The following is a 22,273-nucleotide window of genomic DNA, read 5'->3' as shown; positions in this document are numbered from 1 at the left end:
AAATTCATATATTAAAAATTGAAAATCCATCTACTTTGAAACAAAAAAAAATCTTTTAAACATTGTTTATTAATCGTTGGAGTATTATTTACTTGTGCTGTTACATTTTAACAAATAATTTAGTTAATGTTGTCTTTCGAAAAAAAAAAAGATAAACGAACTCACTAGATAGTTTGCAAAACATTATAAAGAAATGCGAATACTTTCGAGTTGCAAATATTTTCTTTTCAAAGTAGTCTTTTTTCGTTATTGGGTTTTGCTCACACACATGACTCTCTTATCAGTGCTCATATTGCCAATTTAAATGTTGCGTTTTATGTGAACTGCGAGTTCTCTGAAAAAGTTAACATCTCGAACTTAGAAACTCCATTTCACTGATTCAGATTCAGAACACTAGGACAGTGTTACAGTCTTACAGACAGGATAGAGATCGAAGTAAACTAAAGATTCCTAATTCCTAGTTAATTAATATTTTACTTTCTCCTTAATTATGCCGAAAAATAAAGTAAAAAAAGTTTTTAAGGAAGAAAAGCAGGAACAATGGCGGAAGTGAACTGCGAAGGATGTTGATGAGGAGGAGCCTGATCTTTGATCTGACTCTCAGCCGTGGAAGCGTGGTGTCCACACCGATCACACTTCACCGGAGCCAAAATCCGACGGCAAGAAGGACACGACGACCGAGACGTCAACCATTTGTCTATGCACGCCAAGTGGAAGGCGTGGTTACATAGCGGTAGTATCCTGATCTCTTCTCCGTCCGTAAACTCCGTCAAGCATATGGCGCACTCGGTGGACGAGTCTCCATCTCCGGCGGATGAGCTCGGAGAGTCTGCTGCAGCGGTGAAGGTGGATTTAGGGAGGGACTGGAGCGCTTTTTTCTTGAGGCCTTTGTTCGGCGGCGGAGATTCTCCTACGGCGGAGGAATTAACACCGACGAGACGACGGAGACAGGCGCAGCGAGCTACGGCGGCTAAGCCGGCTACGCATATGAGAGCGCAGAGAAGAGCCGAGAGGATCACGACCATGTCGGTTTCCGCGGCGAGGATTTCTTCCGGCGGCGGTGGCGCCGCCGCGGATCCGAGGAATCTAGAGGAGCGAGTCATCTTGGTTTGCTCTAGAGAGAATATGTGAAAGTGGTAAAGATAAAAGAAGAAAGGAAGGAGAAAAGTTTGTGTTGTTGTTCAAGAGAGGAAGAAGAATCTGATCCAATTGGTAACAGAAACACACACATAGACATCTGTACTTATATACATACATGCCCAATTGCAGATAATTAAGTTAAAAATAATTATTAAATCATGTCATACGGCAGAGAAGTTTGTATGAATAGAAAAAGAAACGTAGTTCTACAACTTTACTAAAATAATTAAAATGAGACTGAAGTATACATAAAGCTAAACATACTTACATCTTTAATTAGAGTAAAAGATTGAGTTGTTTTATCTGGCTTTGGTGATTTAAAATATTCGTTGAATTTTGTTTTACTAAATAACGGATATTGCAAAAAAAAAAAATAGTGATATCTAACCTATACTAAAAGGAGAATAAGCTCAAAGCTCAGCCTATCCACGTCACCTAAGAAAATTAACCAATCATAAGACTCTATTTTGACACATCACCTTGGCTAAAATAGAGTGGAGTTTCGTATGGGCTTTATTATATTATCGGTCGACCCATTTGAGCACATGCCCAAAAATCTGTTTCGTCGTCGTCTTCAAGCGTCAAGAGTCTCTCCCCCGACTCTTCCACTTCATCTTCTCCAATGTCTGGGTTTTTTTTTCCATTACCTTCTCAATCAATGAGGATGTTAAAGCTATTCTCCAACGTTTTGTTCCACCTACCTTTGATACTTCTCCTATATAAAGCTCTACCTCTAACCTAAATCCATCCAGAATCAAAAACCCTACTCTGCAGAAACTAAATTGCAATGAAATCCACAACGAAGTCTCAGCTTACCACCGGCATATCTCCCGTCGCCGTCTATTTCAACGACATCTCACCAAGACCAGATGAGTCACAGCTTCGGTTTCAGGTAATCCATCCTTTTAGCAGGCTTCTTCGTTTAAATGTGGCTCTTTGCTTATATCTTCGTTTAAAACTGTTGTTATTTCGTTTCTCATGGTTTTGAATCTAAAAATGCTTAGATTCTCTATTGGTCTCTTACTCTGCTTATAAATTGGTTTCAGAATAAAGTCGGCCAGGTATGTGATACTTAGCCACCTTGAGCACGTACACATATGTGTCTCACAATGGAGAGAAAGTTGCTGTGAAAATACAAAGATCTGGACTAAAGTTTTCGATATAGATCTATGTAACAACTTTTGTGTTATATTATACAACCTTTGGACATGGATGCTTTATTTATGCTAAAAATGACATATTTTCTTATCAGGAAATTTGATGTTGCTTGATGAATATTTCTGGAAAAGTGATCCATTTGCCCCAAACGCCCCGGATGGTATTTACGAAAAATGTGCCATGTAAGTCTTTTTAACATAAAGTAGTTATAACTCTGGCTCTAAAACATGTGGCGCTGATATATCAAGAGTAATGCTAAAGTGTCAAACTTATAATGGTTTCAAACTTATTTTATGGTTTGGCTGTTTTAGATACTCCAAACCGCCTACTTTCATGATGTTTAAGTCAATTTCAATAATCTTGATAATCAAGACAAAGCTTAACCACTGCTTGAAAAAATATTTACAATCCATTATTTGTTCAATTAGATATTTAATCATAAATAAGAGACTAAATCATGTTATTATGTATACACTATATATTGTTCTCTGTTTGTAGCTTGCAGATAACCAAAGTTATGAGTCATGAAACTTTTTTAAAGGACAGGTGGTGCGCTCTGGGAATCACAGCAAGGATCCTCAGTACCACAGTCTGGATCACTTCTTTGACAGGTTCTAACATGATCATGCCACTTTGGTTACACATTGGGTCTTTTGATTTTGAAAGTATTTGAATTTATATTAGTTCTGTGTTTTGATATAAGCCAGCCTCTAAATGTAGACCCCAAAAACATTTCTGATAGTTTACAGCGTCTACATTTAGATCCGACATGGGTTGTTGGTTCGATGAGGCTAAATAGTTATATTTACATGAAGTTCATGGTCGGCTTCAGTGCAAATGCAAAGGTTACAAAATAAAATACCTGATTTATCTCCATTTATAGAGTTAGTTTCATTACAAAGTTCTCTCTGTTTTCTTTGTTTGATGAAAATATGTAAATAAATTGTAGGCAGCGAATGTATATAAGAAGAAAGCTGAAAGTCCTACGAAAACATGGATACAACATGGTATAGTTACTGGTATCAGTTTCACAGATTCTGTCTTCGTCCTCTTCATTTCTTATGTAGCCAGTTTGTATGATATTGGCTCAAATTATTCTTTTTTGTTTTCTTCTCTATGTTTCAAACAATAGCTCTGTTTTGAGAGAGTGGAAGCTGTAAATCATCAGTAACTGTGGCAGAGGTTTAACGATCCCAATCAGGACAGACACTCTTCGCAGAGTTGATATTAAAGCCATCAGTTGAAAAGGGTAAGGCAGCAAAGCAGGCTGGTAAGCCAAAAATAAGTTTTGTACAGTGTAAATAAACAGAGCAAACATTGCTAACGGAAAAGGAGGAGAAGCCAGTGAAACCAGTATCATCTATGTAACTGAGCTACCTAACGCTCATGGCTTCATTAGTGGACTGCAACAGGTATTTTTAACTGCACTTGATCAACTATGCAGCCCTAATTTCCGGATTTAAACTAAATTGAAAAACGTATTCCCTGTTGCAGGCCTATGATACAATGGTGGGTGAAAGAGGACTTCAGTTATCAGGCAGAAAATAGTAGAGAGTGGTAGCCATAGCAATTTTTAAAGATCCTATGGTGTGGGCCGTGTGGTTTAGGGATGAAGCAACAATTACTGTTGATATTTAGTCAGAGTCTGGGGTTCATGAGTTAATTGCATAGGTTAGAAAGAAAAGCAAGCCACTGATCCCAATATATGAGGGTCTCTATGTTTCTTTAGTACAACTTCATTTGACTGCTTCTGCGAAAACATTTTTTAAGGGATTACCTACCATTTGAGCAAATATGGAATTGACAGCAAACATATTTTCCATTATGAATGATTACAGAGCTTCGAGAATGACATTGACTTTCACAGAATGTTAAAAAAAAATGATCTAACAAAGCCAGTACAATCCTAACGAACCCTGCAATGGCAGAACGCTGCATCCATTACTTCTTACAAGTATAAAAGGGATCACGGCAATTCCTAGGCTACTTTGGTGAAAAGGTTCGCGGGAATACAAAGAATGAGGAAGAAAAAGAATGCAGTACTGAGGACTCCTTTCTCTGATCACCATGTCCGTGAGCTGCTGTATGTCTCCGTAATTAATAGAGACTCTTCAAAATAATTCCATATCGGAAAAGCCTGCCAATACTTTCCTAACTTGAATAGAACTTCGTTGCTTGATTTGTTCATAATTATTTTTTGGATATTACATGGGTGAGGTGCATATAGCTTGGTGTCTCTCAATGCTCATCAGGTGATATCAAAAATTTATAACTGATTAACCTCTAATCCTAAAAGAAGAAGGTGATGACGTGCTCTTAATATTATCATCATGTCTAACTCATGTGAATTATCAACTTAACAAACTCATTAGATGATGTCAAAAAAAAAAACAAACTCATTAGATTCACTCTTTGGGTTATACAGTCATGTTCACCCGAATTGATTCAGAAAACACAAGCAATTCTAATTATCTACACCCGTCCCCTTTTCACATATATTTAATCTACATGTTACATTGTTACCTATATTAATATTTATTAAATCACAAATGTTTTCATTACTTTTTTTCTAAACAGCAAAAGAGTGAAGAAATGTAATAATATAACTAATACTAATGCAACATAATATTACAAATAAATGTTTAAAAAATACATATTACAAACAATATGAATACTCAATCTGTGTGTAGAGGTTACGAAATTTAAAACTACTTTTTCAGCATTCATACTTCAGTCACTTAACTAACCAATTAAATTGTTTCCGTTCTCCATTGAAAAAGGCATTGTTCACAGGGATGTAAAGCTAGGTAACTTTGCCTTCTCTACAAAGAGTCAGACCCGAATTTGAGAGTGTGCCCATGGAGTAAATGCACAGGGCCCAACTTTTACTAATTTTCTTTAGAATTTAGGGCCCTAAATTTTTTAAACCATTACAAAACATGACCTAATAATTTTAATGATTTTACTTTATTAAATAACATTTGTAAAAAAATTTGGACTAGCACTGGACCCTCAATCTCCATGAGACGGGCCTGCAAAGAGCAAACAAGCTATCTCATTGCCTTTATAACCTCGCCACAGTTGGCAATTCTCTAGCACGTTTCTCTTATCTATAGCAACAACTACCGGTTAATGTTTCATATAAAATAATCATAGGTAACAATCATATTTTTTGAATACTAAGGCCATTGTCTAATAGAAGCACTGAACAACTTTGCTAACACATGCGTTCATGTTAAGATAGCTTTATGATATAACCCTAATCATTGAATAATTTTGATATATTTGAACTTTTTTTTTTTTAAAATTGAGATAAATTTTAAATTTAGTTTCACGTTTTCAGACTAATTTTAATTGATTATCTATAAAAACAGCATTGAAAGACCATGTTGTCAACTACATAATACCAAATAAGAATATATACATAATACACAAAACCAAACTACATTACTCTTTTTAGTGTAGAATATGCGCTAAAAAAGATAGAATTTCATATTTCAAATATACGTCAAATAAAAAAATAAAGTTGTTAGAAATATACAAATTAAGTTAGTACAAAAATATTTACAGATTATGTTAAGAAAACTAAATACAAAATTAAAGTAAACATTTAACATAGACACAACAATCCGTGCGTAGCACGGACACGGACCTAGTAAAATTAAAAGCTCAAACTCCTACTATATAGTACTATTGGTTATTTGGATTTTTAAATTTTTTGTTATTTTACTAAATGAGAATTTATCAAAATCATTAAATAAAATAACTAATTAATAGTTATCAGAAAGTACCTCATTTATAAATTGATAGATAAATAACTCGCTGTGATTTTGAAAACTGAAAACTACGAAACGCCAAAATATCATATACTCCTTCGGACATTTCTAATATACTATATTTAAAATATCTGATATAAAAATCTTTAAATTAATTATCATTATCTCTTAAGACCAATGTTTTTAAACCCCTCCAGATACTGAACCGTACGATTTACCAGGTTGCTGGGTCACAATATCGACTGTGGATGAACCGCGGATTAATAAATAAATTAATTTTATTATATAATAATATATTAACTATGAAAATAAATATATAAAAACTAAAGTTTAATATTTTCTAAATATTTTTAAAACATAAAATAATAGTTTGGATATGTATATATTTTATGTTTAAAAGGTATTTAGAAAATACTTAACTTTAGTTTTTATATTTATATTTTTATTTGACATACAAAATATCAAAAAATAGTTTAGGCTATTTAAAATTTTCTTTAACAAAGTAAGAATTAGGACATCTAAAAAAAATTAAGATATAAAATTCATAAATATTTAAATGTCTAATGTGAATAATAAATTAAACTTCGAATTCAAAATAAACCAAAAGTAAAAGACCATTGTAATAAATTGTAAATAACGAAAATAAAGTAACACCAAATCATATCAACTAATTTTCATTCTCTCTACCATTGTTCACTTCATTTTCTTCAAATTGCATAGTGAAATCTTCATCAAAATCTAAAAATCACAAATATAAAACTGAAAAGAGAAAACATAACTTTTTTTTTGTTAGCACCTAACTTATTAATTGGAAACTTAGAATATAAAACATAATCTAGAAACTAAAAAAAAAATAAAAATTATTTATTGGTTCAACCGGTAAGGTTCCGGATTTTAGTGGGGTTTTATAGGTTTTTGGGAGTTTTTGTGGGTTTCTAAATATTAGATTTTTTACGAAATCCAAACCGAATTTTTTATGGTCATCGGATTTACCGATTCAACCGCGGATCCGGATCGGGTTTCAAAGCACTGCTTAAAACCCATTTAGATGTAAATAGATTTGGAAATCTCTAAATCGTATACCAAATCATTCCCTTGACTATAATAAGAAATAAAGAATCAAATTGCCGTATGCTATTAAGAAACCAAATAGAGAAAAGATGGGTAACTGTGGGCACTCTTTATAGGTTTAGTTTGACGAACTCATTATCAAAAGGTATAATAACTGTAGTATAACTTGGAAATTACTTTATCACCTAAACCTACTTCGACTAGACTATTTTTTATTTATTTATTTTCTTCACTTTTTCTCTATTTCAATTAACTTTAATTAGCATCGAGAAGAATCCCTTCGAAACAAAAAGGCAAATGATTGAGGTTTGGAACAATATGGAATTGTTGACAGCTGGTTCAAAAGTTGGATTCAATGAATTGAATTTCGAAGTTCTTGCAGCATTACCTAATTTTCTTCAAATTCTCATCTCCGGTATTAAACTCAGAGCCGGTTCTGATACAAAGCTTCTGAAACCATTTCTAATGGTGTTCTATAATCTCTTCTATAATTTTCGCTAAAATAGAATAATATTATAGAGTTAGTTTTGCTCCAAAGATTAACACTATAAAGAGTTATTCTATAATAGAGTAACTTTATTATATAGTTAATCATTGGAGCAAAACCAATTTTATAATAGAATTATTCTATTTTAGTGAAAATTATAAAAGAAATTATAGAACACCATTGGAGATACCCTAACTTTCAAAATGTTTAGTCAGCCAGGAACCCATTTATTTCAACAAAAACTCTCAGTACTACTGGTAAAGTGGTAATGGTTTTTTTTTGTCAAAATGTTAAGTTACCTAAGAGTATGATTATCGGTGAAACCTGTTTTGGGTTTCTAAATTTTTTTTTATCTAATTAAAAAAAATAAAATTAAAAACGGAACCAATCGCGGGCCGTCACGTGTCGTAGAGACCACAAAATAGTGTAAGAAACGGACCGAAACCGTTCCTTATCTCGCGACTTATGAAACCCGTTTTTATCAAAAGCGTGGGATCCACTCCTTAAGAAACGCGTTAGTATACCGCGTTTATGCACTAATTTTCTTCAAATTCTCATCTGCAATATAATACATTTATATTGTGGTAATTAGGAGGTTAACATATTGTTTCTCTAGTTCCTTTAGTCGCTCGACTCTTGGATATAGCTATTTTGGTTTAGGTAAGTCAGTTGCTTTCTAAAATAATATTTTTCGTTAAGTGTTTTAGCTTAGGTTTATCTTGGATTTTGTCTAGATGTAGGTGGGATCTTTGATAATGATAACTATCAAGTTTCAGAATCTTTGTATAATGGATCTACGCGTCTTTAAAGTTAGTAGGAGTAATATTTTACATTATAAAATTAACGACTGCTAACACCGTCCACGTGTGTAGAATAAGGTTTTAGCAATACTAGTAAAAATATAGGATCCGACTGGAAACGTCAATGGAGTAAATCAGAGTAAAATGGAAAGCATTAATTATCCAATAGTGTTACTCTGATTTACTCTGCAATATTCTAGAGTAAAAAGCTGGTAAAAAAACAAGCGAATAGTTTGTTTTCTAGCGCAACTGAGTGGAAACAATTTTATACCTTTTTCATCCTGATTGGATGTACTTAAGTGGGATTCAAAGTAAAAGTATTTACTCCAACTTTTATTACTCTAACAATACCATCCAGTCATACTCATAATCAAATTTAACGTTAAATTAAACAAATTTTTTTTGTCAAATTCAACCAGCTATCTTAAAAAAAAATGGTTTCTACTTCGATAAAACAACTTTCGACTAAGAAGTAAAATCAAAAGCTTGTAAGCTGAAATATCTTAAGATTCATCAGGTCTTGAGCTATATAAAGGAGGATGGATGGAACTTAGCAAGCTTGAAATTGAAAGTACACTCGGAATGGAATAATCTTTACATGTGATGCGAGTCTTAACGTCTTTCATGGAACCACAAAAAGTGAAAAAAGGCAGACCGAATTACTATAAATATAAACCAATAAATTAAAGATAAGAAGACATTGGCACACCGAAACCGAAAGAAAACACAACAATAATGAAGCATTAAATATAACATGTAAGCGGAAACAACATTAATGATTAATGGCAAAAGATCAATTATATGGGATAGGAGCACCGAAAATTCATTTCATAGTTTTGGATAATGCCTAGTTAGAGGTTTATATTCGCATGCTGCTTGTTTTTATAACAAAAGATAAAGATGCTGTATCTGTAATCTGTTATCCTTTTGTCATATTACTATAAACAAGAGGACTTGTATATGACAAAATATAGAAACCCATGGAAACAACTTGAGACCTGAAGAGTTTAATAATGCAAAGCAACGAGTCAAAGTCGTGCCTCACGCATGTTACGTATAGTATTGCATGTTCATGCTATAACGCAAGATTCATGTCGTTTTCTCGGTCGGCAAACTTGTGTTGACTGTTAGGTAATGAAACATCAATGTCAAAATAAATATGGACACCACGTCGTAAATACTTGATTGAATCATCAAAACATCATGTACCCTTGATCTTGTTTTCCCGATTTATGGATTAAGAAACTTCTGTCTATATTTTATTGGGGGCTTTGGTCTTGATGACTGACCGAAGAGCAAAGACACTAGAGAGCTCAAGTTAAGGCCCAAGTCAAAAACAAAGGCCCACTCTTTACACAGTGTTAATTCCATGGGAATCAAGATTGTTAAGGATTTGGAGTGATTATTGTTTCATTTGCTTGAGCGGTGAGAGTGGAATCGATCAGTCTCCAAATGGTCTTTTTGTTTTCTTTAATAAATGAACGTCCTCTTAATCTCTTGCTTGTTTCAAAGCTTTGCAATCATCTCATTAGTCATTACGATTGTATGGTTAGAGTAAAGCAAAGCAATATATAAAGTTGGTTCATTTAGCTAGTAAGACCTGCTTGATGATGCTTCTTCTACTGTCCCACAGAAATGCGTTTCCAAAGTTTACTAATTTGAATGAAAAACGGGTACTTTGAATTGCAGAGTCAAGTAAGATCGATCATAGTGGAACACATTTAATAACTGCCCAATAGCTCGATCAAAATGCTTTTGGACCGGTTCTTCAAAAATTGGGAGCCAAACCGGTCTATGGTCAAGGAGGACACAATGAGTCCCTTTCAGAATTAAAAAGACGACACCTGACCAACCGGAGAAATAAACTCCTCTCTGTGTAAGGGGCAAAACAGAGAATTACGCAAAAAAGTTTAAATCGGGAAAATCTGAAGCAAAAGAAAAGAGCAAAAAGAGGAGAGTGGGTTTGGTCTCAGGGACACACGCAATCTCAGTGCCATTTGTCTTTTCTCTCTTTAAGCACTTTACCAAAGATCTAGAGAGACAGAGAGATATGTCGTGTTCATCCTCGTCTGGATCAGAAGGTGAAGAAGAAGGCTTCGATTCTTACCGCAAAGGTGGTTATCACGCCGTCAGGATCGGCGATCCTTTCTCCGCCGGTCGTTACATCGCTCAGAGAAAGCTTGGCTGGGGTCAATTCTCCACCGTCTGGCTTGCCTACGACACTCTCTCCTCTGTACATACACTCTTCATATCAAAAAGGCTCCACCTTTATACAATTACGCATCTGTAGATTTTGATTCAAGATCCTAGCTTTATGTGATTTTTGAAATTGCAGATCGATCCGTAAATTTAGCACTTTACTACTCTCTAGTTTAGGAGACTTGTTTGCTCAAAAAATGAATTGAGTACTAGATGGTTATGGAATCGTTGATCATAAGCAAGGCCGGTCCTGAGATTTTGGAGACTATAGTCGATTTATTAAGAATTTCAATAAGTCTGTAATTTTTTTTTCAAAGGCTAATGTTTCATTCGTCTTTGCCTAGGACAATATTCATATGAAGATAATGTATCAACGTCTATGCTAAGAATGTTTTTTTTTTTTACTTTGTATGTGTTGTTGTTGGCAGAGCTATGTTGCTTTGAAGATTCAAAAAAGTGCACAGCAATTCGCACAAGCCGCACTCCACGAAATCGAGTTCCTTTCAGCTGCTTCCGACGGAGACCTCCAAAACACCAAATGCGTTGTCCGTCTCATCGACCATTTCAAGCACGCTGGCCCCAACGGGCAGCACTTATGCATGGTGCTCGAGTTTCTCGGAGACAGCCTTCTCCGTTTGATCAGATACAACCATTACAAAGGTCTGAAGCTAGACAAAGTCAAGGAGATTTGCAGATGTATACTAACCGGTTTGGATTACTTGCACCACGAGCTCGGCATGATACATTCCGATTTAAAACCTGAAAACATCCTTCTTGTTTCCACCATTGACCCTGGTAAAGATCCGGTTAGATCCGGTTTAACTCCGTTGTTGGAAAAGCCTGAGGGGAACGCAAACGGTGGTGGTGGTGGTAGTTCGACGATGAATCTGATTGAGAAGAGGTTGAAGAGGAGAGCGAAGAGAGCTGTTGCTAAGATCTCGGAGAGGAGGGTTTCGATGGTGGGTGAAGAGGCGTCGTCCAAGAGTGAGAGGAGTCTCGATGGGATTGATATGAGATGCAAAGTGGTGGACTTTGGTAACGCTTGCTGGGCTGATAAACAGTTTGCTGAAGAGATACAGACGAGACAGTACAGAGCTCCTGAGGTGATATTAAAGTCTGGTTACTCGTTCTCTGTTGACATGTGGTCTTTTGGTTGTACTGCTTTCGAGCTTGTCACGGGTGATATGTTGTTTGCTCCTAAAGAAGGGAATGGTTATGGAGAAGACGAGGATCATCTTGCTCTTATGATGGAGCTTCTAGGGAAAATGCCGAGAAAGGTAATTGTTTTTTTTTTGTTTCTTTTTTCTCGGTTCTTGTCTTCTTGACGTGGTTTGATTTGAGCAGATTGCTATTGGTGGAGCGAGGTCTAAAGACTATTTTGACAGACATGGGGATTTGAAGAGGATCCGGCGGTTGAAGTATTGGCCGCTGGATCGGTTGCTGGTGGATAAATACAAGCTTCCGGAAGGAGAAGCGAAGGAGTTTGCTGAGTTTCTGAGTCCGGTTCTGGAGTTTGCGCCGGAGAAACGACCAACTGCTCAGCAGTGCTTGGAGCATCCATGGATGAATGTAGTAAGTACACAGAAGAATGCAGATAGTGTAGAATCCCAAGTGAGGAACTTGAAGATCAAAGGGTGAACAGAAACTCTCAGCTTCGTCTTTTTGTTCTGTCTCTTTTTTTTTCCTTCACACCTTTGTTCTTGTACTTCTTTTTGAATTTCGATATTTTTATGCTTTTTTTGTCTTGTTTTATTGTTTTTTTTTTTTGTCTTTTTGGGGAACTATGATTATATTGGTTAACCATCGATTTCATTTGTTGCTTATGAAGAATTGCCTTGTAGTGAATGAATTAATTGACTAACAAAGAATCATACTTATATATACACTCCTTTCCACCACCAGATTCTTACGTGCATGATCTATATTATTGTTAGCCATGTCATTGTCAATTAATGTATTGAAGTTTTTTTCAAAAAAAAAATTTATGTATTGAAGTAATAACATTTTACTTTCGCATAAAACAAATATTTGATTTGGATTAACAGGACCTTCTCCAATTTGAGGCTAAGAGCAATAGTTAAGCTGATCCTGCAAGGGGTAATATATTTTCTATGGAAGAAGAGAAATTCTAGACTTCACGCATCAACTTCGCGACTAAAACATGTTTATAAGAGAGATCAAAACTCAGATCAGAGCTCGCCTATTGGGACTTGATCTGGACGTATCGGCAAGATTCTCAGGTATTAATCAGCAGCCTGAGGCCTATCATATCCATCTGGTTTGGTTAAAATGCTTCATCATTCCACCTAATAAAATGATGAGATTATGATATCACTAAATGTCTTATATTTTGCATGTGAGATTTGATTCATATATGTCTAAGCGACATTTAGTGATATCATAATCTCATCATTTTATCGGTATATGTAAAAAGCACATACCTTTGCTATATAAAAGAGAGAGAATCTATTTTTTTTGTAATTTATATACAATGTTAACTGATGAAATTTCATCAATACTTGGGTTGTGTATATGCTTATAATCATGCATATAACTCATTTTCTTTGTTGTTTAAAAATATTATAACACCGAGAAAGTCTTATTTCAACTTGCTAGTGACCAACAAATGTATTAACAAATAAAATTTATTTGTGTATTGCTTTGAAATGGATTGTGAATTTCTAATTTGCTTGCACAAAATTGTGATGTTTCCAAATTATTTTAAATTGGTTAATGAATATTTGCAACTCCTCTTATGAGTAGTGATCTAGTATCATATTATACATTAAAAAGAAAATAACAAAATGTGTGATTTTTGCAGACTGAACATGTACCTAGGAGCATTTCACAGCTGGAAGATAGATCTTTATATGCTGCGATTTCACCATGTCCGGATTCCAGCAATTACAAAGATCACTGATGATTATGTACATGTTACTGGAGAGGATGATGAGAGAGCTAACGAGAAGATCAAGAAATTGCTAACAAGAGTATATCAAATTGATTCACTAATCAGATCTTTCACACCTTTTTATTGTTTGACTTTTTCGATAACTTTGACATCTTTTGTTTTGTTTTATTGTTCTTTAATTTTTGGGGAGCTAGATTTATTAGTTAACCATCGATTTCATTTTTTTTTTGTTAAAGAGTTTTCATATCAATTTCATTTGTTGCTTATAAAGAATTGTCTTTTAGTGAATGAATAAATAATTGTTTAACAAAGGAACAACGTATGAATTGAAGTAATAACATTTTACTCTTTGTAACACTTCTAGCCCACGTTTTATTGCTTTACCGTTATTGTTGTTTATCTTACCATTATTAAGGATATAACCTCTTGTAATTGTTATAGTGATTTAGACTTTAATTAATAAAATTTGTGCACAAAAAAAAACATTTTACTCTCAAACAAAACAAATACTTACTACTTAGTATCCACTTTCTCCCACTTGCAAACACAGATACTTTTAGAACAGGAGTTATTCTTAGTTTCACCTCTTACGTAACCGATAGTATTTCATTATTTTAAATTCGATATCTTTAAAAAAAAGAAATAAAATATTACCAAGTTATATTATGTTTTTAAAATAAAAAAGATAAAAAAAATAGTGGTTACAGAAAAAATAATTTTAAAAACAATATTTTAACCTCGTCAGCAAAACACTAAACCCTAAATCCTAAATCCGAAACCCTAAATCCTTGGGTAAACCCTAAACCCTTAGATAAATCATAAACTCTAAATCAAAAACACTAAACACTAAAACCCTAAATCTTAAACCCTAAATCCTAAACCCTTGAGTGTTTTAGGGTTTAGTGTTTTTGATTTAAAATTTATGATTTATCCAAGGGTTTAGCTTTTAGAATTTAGGGTTTAAAGATTAGAATTTAAGATTTAATTTTTTTGCTGACGACGTTAAAAATATTTTTTTTGTAATTACTACTATTTATTTATTTATCTTTTTACTTTAAAAACATTATATAACTTGACAATATTTGATTTCTTTTTATAAAAGATATCAGATTTAAAATAATGAAATCTTATTAATTAGTGAACCTAGAGATAAAAAATGTAACTCTTACAAACATGGTCGGATGGTTTTAACTTTCAGACCGCATGTGGCGTTGCATGACTGAGTTTGATCTGTGTCACACGTGGTTCACGTGCCACCCTCTTCTATTTAATTTTTCTTAATCTTCTCCACTAATTTGTGCCCACTTCTCATTATTAATTTTGATGTGCAACAAGCCAACAACCCACTTCTTATTAATTACGGTTTATTTGTTAATTAAGCAGAGAAGAAAAAAGATTAAATCAAAAGTAAAAATAACATTTAACAAAAACTACATCACGTTATTACAATTCTTCTCCATCTAAGAATCCAAACACCACATCCTCTCTAATGTAATTGCAGAAAAAACATTAAATTCAAAACACATTCAAAAAAAAAAAAAACAACAATGTGATTTTTTTTTCTACTGAAAATGGCAATGCTGACCAGAGATCTTATGACCGTATGGCTCTGTTCTGCTTTACACATTCTCTGACACACCTTCACTCCACCGTGTGATCCATCCACGCAGGTTCCAGTTTCTTGAGCCCTAGAATTACAAAATGCTCAAAGAAAGCTTCTTCAGCTTCACTCTTCCTCTTCTTCTTCTCCCCAGTGAGTTACTTTCTTCCTTCCCCGGTGTAGGTATCGAATCAACAACACCAGCAACATCAATCATCTTCTGCTTCTTGTTTATTTGACCATTCTCCTCGAAACTCGAGCGAGTTCCCAAGACTTTAGTAGTGTGCCTTTTGTCTACAGCTCGATGCAGCCTAAGCGCTAAATCCTCTTCTTCTTCTTCTTCTTCTTCGTCTCTAAACTCTCCCTTTGAATAATACAAGTGGTGAAGAGGGACATGTTTCCTCTGCTTGTTCTTCTTAGGAGACCTCTCCTTGCAATCAGGCATTGCTTCTTTGGGAAAAGAGTCAACCAACTCCAATGCCCTCTTGGCCGCAGCGATCGCCTTTGCGGAGATCAATGCCTTCTCGTTCGCCACTGCCCTCGCGGTCTTTGCGGCTTTAACCGCTGAAGCAGCGGCGGATCTCGCTGCTTCCGCGAGCTCTTCCGGGGACTGGTTATGGTCATTGTTGAAACGGGAAGCTAATAAGTCGTCGAGGTGGGTGTAGACGTCGGTTGAAGCAGAGGAGGAAGATCCGTTAGAGTTTGAAGTTGCGGAAGAAGAAGAAGATCCGTTGAGTTTCTTGAATTCAGCAAGTAGTCGCTTTCGAGGAGGGAGATGCGAATCTGAATCGAGCTGGTTGGTTTCCATTTAACCAGCTAACAAAACCAGAACACGAGTTAGTGTCCTAATCTGAATTACGGAATGAGATCAGCTCGATTCAAACCATAACAATCAGTTTCCTTACAAATCTCATATTGATTAGCAACAAAAACAGAGGAGCGAAACTCTACATGAACAATCTGAATTACTCTTTTCATAAGGTGATCGATGAAAAGGGAATTACACAGCATTGAAAAAACAAGTATCATACATCAAACCAAATACATATAAAGAAGAAAAAAACAGAGTGGCAGATGAAGAAAGCAAATTACCTCTGTGTTTCCTTTCCAGTTTTGAATTGCCACAGCTTTGAAGGTATCTTTCGTCAGATGAGAGAGTAGATGAGAAGGAAACTTAGGGTTTGCAGAGGGAGAGAAAGAAGGAGAGAATATGGCAATGGAGAAGACAAGACAAGACAAGAGAAGATTATTATTCCAAATTCTATTTTATATGTAAACCCCTACAAAATCTCTCCTTCTTTCGTCTCTTTTTCATTAATTTTTTTAATTATCACTTCTAATGTTTTTTTTAACAGTGATCTCTCTTACAAGTTACATGACGTAATAGACAAGAACCGCAGAAAAACTCACCAGCTGGTCAGAAACATTCCTCCGTCTAACCATAATAACGGCCGTCATGTCTGTTTTCTTTCTTTCTTCACGGAGTTTCTTTTAGTATTTTATTTTATTTTCAAGATTAATGTGAACCTATGCTTGGCTATAATATTATTTTAAAGAAGCTCAAAAAGAATATTCGAACTATTTATGAAATTTATTGTTTATAGTCTGTCACCTAGCTAGCTAGATTTCAACTAAGCACACTGAAAGTATAAACTACACAAAATAAATGATATCATGGTTGAGAATCATGTCTTTTGCGGGATAAACATTATATATATATTATTTATATATTATGAAATTATAAATATATATTCAGTATTTAAAAAATCAGTAACTATTACGTATATAACTAAATTGATGCAAACATATAAATAAATTTTATTAATCTAAACAATATTTTTTCTATTTGTTATGCTATATAATTAAATTTAAATGATATTAACATATATATAGTATATTTTAAAAATTTATATCTATTAAATGATATTTTATACTCATATGGTTTGTTAAATCAATTGTGTCTTTTATAGAAAAAAAATTAAATTATTGATAACAAAATTTTCATGGCAGGATTAATAGTTTTAGTAATTTTTAATTTTTTTAAAAAATTAAGTTGTTCAAAGTAATTTGTTCAAAGCAATTTGTTCAAAGCTTTTATCAAAAAAATGGTTCAAAGTAAATTTTGAAATTAAAATATTTATGTATTTTATATGATATATAGTTTAATTAAAAATGATATATATCTTTTTGATCTTAATACTTATTAAATGGGCTTTCTGCTTATATGATTTTGTAATCATTTGTATCTTGTCATAATAAAAAAAATTCAACTATGGATCAAAAATTTAAATGTGAGACTTTTAACAATTTGGTAATTTATAGTCGTTTTAAAAAAAATCAAAATGTACAACAAACATAAAATTTAATTTTAATTATATGATTAATTTGGTTATTTAATTTATTTGAATAGTTTAAAATTAAAAAAATATGATTTTTTCGTCAGCAACTTATACATATTCATTAGACTCTGCAAACCAAACTGGTAGCTCCACATTTATATAAACAATAAACGACGATTGTTTTCTTACACTGCGTGCGAGACTCTCCGTCATTAAATTATGCGTATGTGGTATATGAATGAGCTCTGAACTGTTGAAACAAATATGATATTCTCTCCGTTTCAAAATACTTGAAGTTTTAGGATAGTGCACAACAATTAAGAAACTTGTTTTTATTTAAAAAGTATGATTAAAATATAAATTTAAAACCGTTTTAACCATTTAAAAAATAGATTACAAAATATCTTTGGTTACACAGTTTTTGATAAAGTTAAAAGTTACATTGAAATATGAATATATTATCTATTTTGAAACATAAAACACTTCTTTAAACATCTTGTATTTTGAAACGGAGGGAGTAGAAGATACATTAATTTTTATCAAATCTTTATTATTCAAAATCATTAATTATTACACAATTTAGTAATTTTTGCTTAATAAAATAATGAAAATATTAATAATGAGTTTATGGTTACTTTAATAAAAAAATTATTATATATTTAGATGGACCAACCTATTTTTATAAAGATTTTAAAACGTGACTACAAAAAATATGTTTGAATGTTTCTCAATTAATAAAGAAGGGATACGATGAAAATCATGATAATGGACAAAAAAGTATTGGATCCCTCTCTGAATAAATAGAAAGAGTTCTCTAATTGCTTGAACGGAGTTTTTAAAAATTTAATCTCGCTATGATCAAAGTTACTGTTATTTGTTTTTGCTATAGAAAAGTTACACAATATGTAGATAGATGGTAAACAAAAGGTACAAAAAATAAATTTGACTTGTGGAATATGTTACTGTTATTTAGCTACATTATAATGATCTAGTGGTTTCTAATGGATGAGAAGTCGTCCTATTATAGATCAGAGATCAATTTACAAGATTACTAGTTCTATGTGTGGCGAAGCAGCGAGTCTTTAATTTTCATATAGAGCAGCCAGATTTGTTTGTCGCCAATTGACCGATCCGTATGAGCATAATTAGTCGGGTTTTCGGACTGGACATCTCTTCTCTTTAATCACAAACTTATTAAAAACGGGTGATTGACGTGATTTAGAATTTATGATGGATGGATGGATATTCAAGGAGCGTGGTCGATCCAATCGATACTGATGAGTATTACTTATAATTTAATCTGATAGATTTATGATCATTATTCCCTGTTCTATAGTTTGGCGGACATAGTCAACTTCACCATCAACTTGCCGTGCCATTTCATTCTCAACAGACCCCAAAAAGTTATTGAAATCATTAAAAAAAAAAAAAAAGTCTAAGGGAAGTAGTCCATCGTAATTATCAACACTGTCTAACCAAATAAATATCAATCAACACTGTAGAGATAAAATATCAACATCGTTGAATCTTTTTATGAAAGCTTTATCATTTATCACTTTACAAATTCAGAGAACTGTTTCCACATTCATCCCCTCTGATAAGGACTATGGTTACTATTAGAGTCATTGACCAATAATCTGGTGGCTATGTCTATATACAGACCAAACCTCGGTAGTAGCGTGCTAAGCCACGTTTAGATGAATCTATAAGCTAAAAGGTTGCAAGGCACCTGTATTATAAAGCCCTTGATGCCAACATATTCAGTAAACAACTAATTTCTAAGCTTGCTATACTCTTGTGCATGCTTTAAATTTTGGTAACGAAAAGCTAGCGTGGAAGGAAAAAATTCACCTATTTTAAAACTCAGATTCTGTCATTACACAACATATTGTGCTATCATATATTCATATTTCAGGTAAAACAGCCAGCAGGCAGTAAATCTATAAGTTCTGTTACCTCACAACTTCAGTTGTTTGTCTTCTAACGGATCTCCCATGTTCATCTGCTTGTAGTGACAGTAGAAATATTACGTAGATGCTTTACCAGATGCATCATGTTTTTCGTCAGTTATCATTTCACTTTGATCTGTGCCAATAACAGCACACAATGCCTTCCAAATGGGAACCAACATCTTCAATGACGGGCGCAGTTCCTGTACAAAAGAGGAAACTGAACTTAGAATCAATGTCCATAAAAAGAAACAACATAACGTTCCCAGATTTAATCATCGGTAGCTCTTGATTATTCTCCAAGTTGTCAGCAAAAAGTTTCTCTCACAATGTACGAGAACAAACTGTTTGGATTACCTTAAACAACAACGTAAGCTGTTTTTCACCTCGCAGAAATAAAGAGAGAGACTCGAATATAACATGTAACGGGTGTGACACATTCCACAAGCACAGGCTTCAAAATCTTGCCAATAGGGATAAACCTGGAGACTGTCTTTCCACTGCAAAGCAGAAAAACGTACAAAACATTAGTACTTGTATGTCTGGTAAAAGCACAGATCATAATAGCTAATGAAAATTACAACTAACTCCACCATTACCACCTCTCTAATATGCTGTATAGTTCAAATCAGTAAGTCATCATGGAGTGCAGACAATATATACTAACTAAAACGGTTAAGGCGTACCTTAAATATTGAGTTTCAAGTTGGATTCCAAAGGTTGGCATGATTATAACAGATTCTGAGCAGCTCAAGTAAGAAAATAATCAGTTTAAAAGATGTAAAGACTCTATAATATGGTGAAACTTAAAACCGTGTAACAAGGCCTCACCTTTCTTTACTAGCTTCCGACTTTGTATCATAACAAAGAAACCACTTAACAGACAGCTCCAAGACAACTGGATTGTCCTGTTTCATGTGAATTATCCATCTCAGACACCCTCGTGAAGAAAATACAGATGGAGCATCAATAAAACAATCTTTCTAAAGTAACACAAACTAACAAACATGCTTTATACAAAACTAGTCATGTATTAACATATTGCTCAAAAGGAATTGCAAAAATCAAACTGTAATCCATTTATCATTCACTGTGATTGATCCCTTAAGGTAAGAAACAAGACGCTATGCATTCCCCATGCTATGCACTAACATCCACTTAACTAAAATAACAACTATCTCTAAAACGTATCATTTACCACCCCCAAAATGACAAGGAAGAAAGCAAGGCCCATACGACGGGCATAGCCAGTTGATCTGCTTCTGTTGATGATCACATGGTGAATGTCAATGGCTCCTCTACGCAGCACACTTTCACTTTCGTGTATGTAAGTATATCTTTTATTCGAAAGAGACGAGCTCACCATTGTATTCACCGTCGTTTACTCCTATCCATTTAAAAAAAGCCTTCCCCAAACACAGGAGACCAGCTTCTCAATACCCAAAGCAAAAAGATTCAGACTTTCGCGTCTCACTAGATTCAGAGAGTAAAACGGTTTCTCAGCAGCTTTCAGTCGAACAACTTGCGTGCATTATAACCCAGTTTCACCATTAGCCTCACAAATCTCGCCATCTCTCCACACTGGGTGCCGTTTCTGAAAACAATCCTAAACGCCGCAGTTTTATTTAATTACAAAAACCGCTATTATTAACGCCTTGCTGTTTTTGTAGTCTCAACAAAAGTATAAGACCTTATGTAGTGTAGTCTAGGATAAAGCTGAATACTCATTACTTAATGCCTTATAGGATAAAGCTGAATACTCATTACTTAATGCCTTATGTAGTGTAGTCTAGGATAAAGCTGAATACTCATTAGGATAAAGTCGCTAATAAATATTATTTGTTGTAAGTAAACTATACTTTCATAACGAAATATATGTATTTTGTTTCTTCCTTTTTATATTAGATGCAAATATTTTAGTTGAAGTAATTTTGATGTCTTTTCCCAAATCTGAGTAAACGAAATAAACTTTAAATAGTATCTATCAGATAATTTTAAAAAAATTGGAAATATATCCAAATAACTCATGATACTTATAAGTATTAAGTAATCGAATGAGTCAAGTAACTTGTAGATAACATATTTTGGATAAGTATTTGAAATAATAAGTATCCATTTTCGATAAATCAAGTATAGATCAAAAATTTATTACTCGTTTAAAACAAAACCAAATATCAAATATACGTAAAAAAAAAAGTATTCGCCTTGCGTCCATCCCTAACGCAGTCTAATTTTTCGTATCTTAATTATAATCGGCTAAACGGAAAAAAAAAAAAATAGACAATGGGCCGTTTCAAAAAAAAAAAACTCTAAACGGCGTCACCGTTTAATTTAATCAACTCCTTGCCGTTTTTTGTAATCTCCAGAAAAGTATAAAAACCAATTTAATCCACTCTAATTTTTCATTACATTAACTTTAACCGCCGTCCCTCCGGTCGTGTTTCGCTGTCGTTACGACGGAGAGCGCAAAAAAAAAAAACCCTAATCTAAAGTTCGAGACTTTCCGATTCCCAATCAATCATGCCATGCAAGAGATGCAACGGCACCGACTTCCAACGCGACGACGCCACAGGGAACTCGTATTGCTCCGGATGCGGGACGTTACAAGAGTACGACAACTACGAGGCCCAGCTCGGCGGCCTAAAGGGACCCCAAGGCACCTACATCCGCGTGGGCCACCCCGGCACAGGCTCCACCCTCGCTTACAGAGACAGAAGATCTTCGACGCCGGTAACTTAATCGACGACATCACAGAAAGGTTGCAGCTTGTGACAAATCCGCGAGAGGTTAGGCTATGATCGTAAGATCACTCGACGGTGAGTGGTCGGGAGGGGGGAGTGGTA

At 34.0% G+C, this 22,273-nt stretch overlaps 4 protein-coding genes and 1 pseudogene across 19 annotated transcripts; 2 read left to right on the top strand and 3 right to left on the bottom strand.

Moving 5' to 3' along the window:
- Positions 1 to 349: 349 nt before the first annotated feature.
- LOC106354248 (probable E3 ubiquitin-protein ligase ATL45) lies at positions 350 to 1,345 on the bottom strand. The gene has a single exon (XM_013794146.3). The coding sequence runs from the start codon at positions 1,101 to 1,103 to the stop codon at positions 519 to 521; it is 585 nt and encodes a 194-aa protein (XP_013649600.2). The 5' UTR covers positions 1,104 to 1,345; the 3' UTR covers positions 350 to 518.
- A 192-nt stretch (positions 1,346 to 1,537) lies between these two features.
- On the top strand, positions 1,538 to 4,091 carry LOC111200296. Of its 16 annotated transcripts, none has more exons than XR_007318242.1 (8): positions 1,538 to 2,032; positions 2,187 to 2,311; positions 2,393 to 2,480; positions 2,845 to 2,909; positions 3,061 to 3,143; positions 3,248 to 3,305; positions 3,431 to 3,710; positions 3,793 to 4,091. XR_007318242.1 is itself a non-coding variant. In XM_048745099.1 (6 exons), the coding sequence occupies exons 1-5, from the start codon at positions 2,401 to 2,403 to the stop codon at positions 3,439 to 3,441; spliced, it is 357 nt and encodes a 118-aa protein (XP_048601056.1). In that variant the 5' UTR covers positions 1,538 to 2,400; the 3' UTR covers positions 3,442 to 3,710; positions 3,793 to 4,091. The 16 variants fall into 16 exon arrangements, 1 of the variants encoding a protein (XP_048601056.1); XR_007318240.1 differs by having other exon boundaries at positions 3,041 to 3,143; XR_007318239.1 differs by having other exon boundaries at positions 2,797 to 2,909.
- Positions 4,092 to 10,327: 6,236 nt separating this feature from the next.
- Positions 10,328 to 12,458, top strand: LOC106350419 (probable serine/threonine-protein kinase sky1). Its single transcript, XM_013790329.3, has 3 exons — positions 10,328 to 10,665; positions 11,060 to 11,908; positions 11,976 to 12,458. The coding sequence occupies exons 1-3, from the start codon at positions 10,483 to 10,485 to the stop codon at positions 12,267 to 12,269; spliced, it is 1,326 nt and encodes a 441-aa protein (XP_013645783.1). The 5' UTR covers positions 10,328 to 10,482; the 3' UTR covers positions 12,270 to 12,458.
- Positions 12,459 to 14,938: 2,480 nt separating this feature from the next.
- Positions 14,939 to 16,424, bottom strand: BNAC01G03080D. The gene is made up of 2 exons (XM_048745098.1): positions 16,235 to 16,424; positions 14,939 to 15,958 (listed from the first exon to the last, which is right to left on the bottom strand). Exon 2 carries the CDS (start codon positions 15,948 to 15,950, stop codon positions 15,237 to 15,239), a length of 714 nt encoding a protein of 237 aa, XP_048601055.1. The 5' UTR covers positions 15,951 to 15,958; positions 16,235 to 16,424; the 3' UTR covers positions 14,939 to 15,236.
- Positions 16,425 to 19,316: 2,892 nt separating this feature from the next.
- LOC106370380 lies at positions 19,317 to 21,612 on the bottom strand (annotated as a pseudogene).
- Between the last annotated feature and the right edge of the window lie 661 nt (positions 21,613 to 22,273).

Source organism: Brassica napus, chromosome C1, assembly GCF_020379485.1.
Source record: "Brassica napus cultivar Da-Ae chromosome C1, Da-Ae, whole genome shotgun sequence".
Classification (NCBI taxonomy): Eukaryota; Viridiplantae; Streptophyta; class Magnoliopsida; order Brassicales; family Brassicaceae; genus Brassica; species Brassica napus.
The sequence above is the reverse complement of the archived record's forward strand: the minus strand, read 5'-3'. Positions and strand labels throughout refer to the sequence as shown.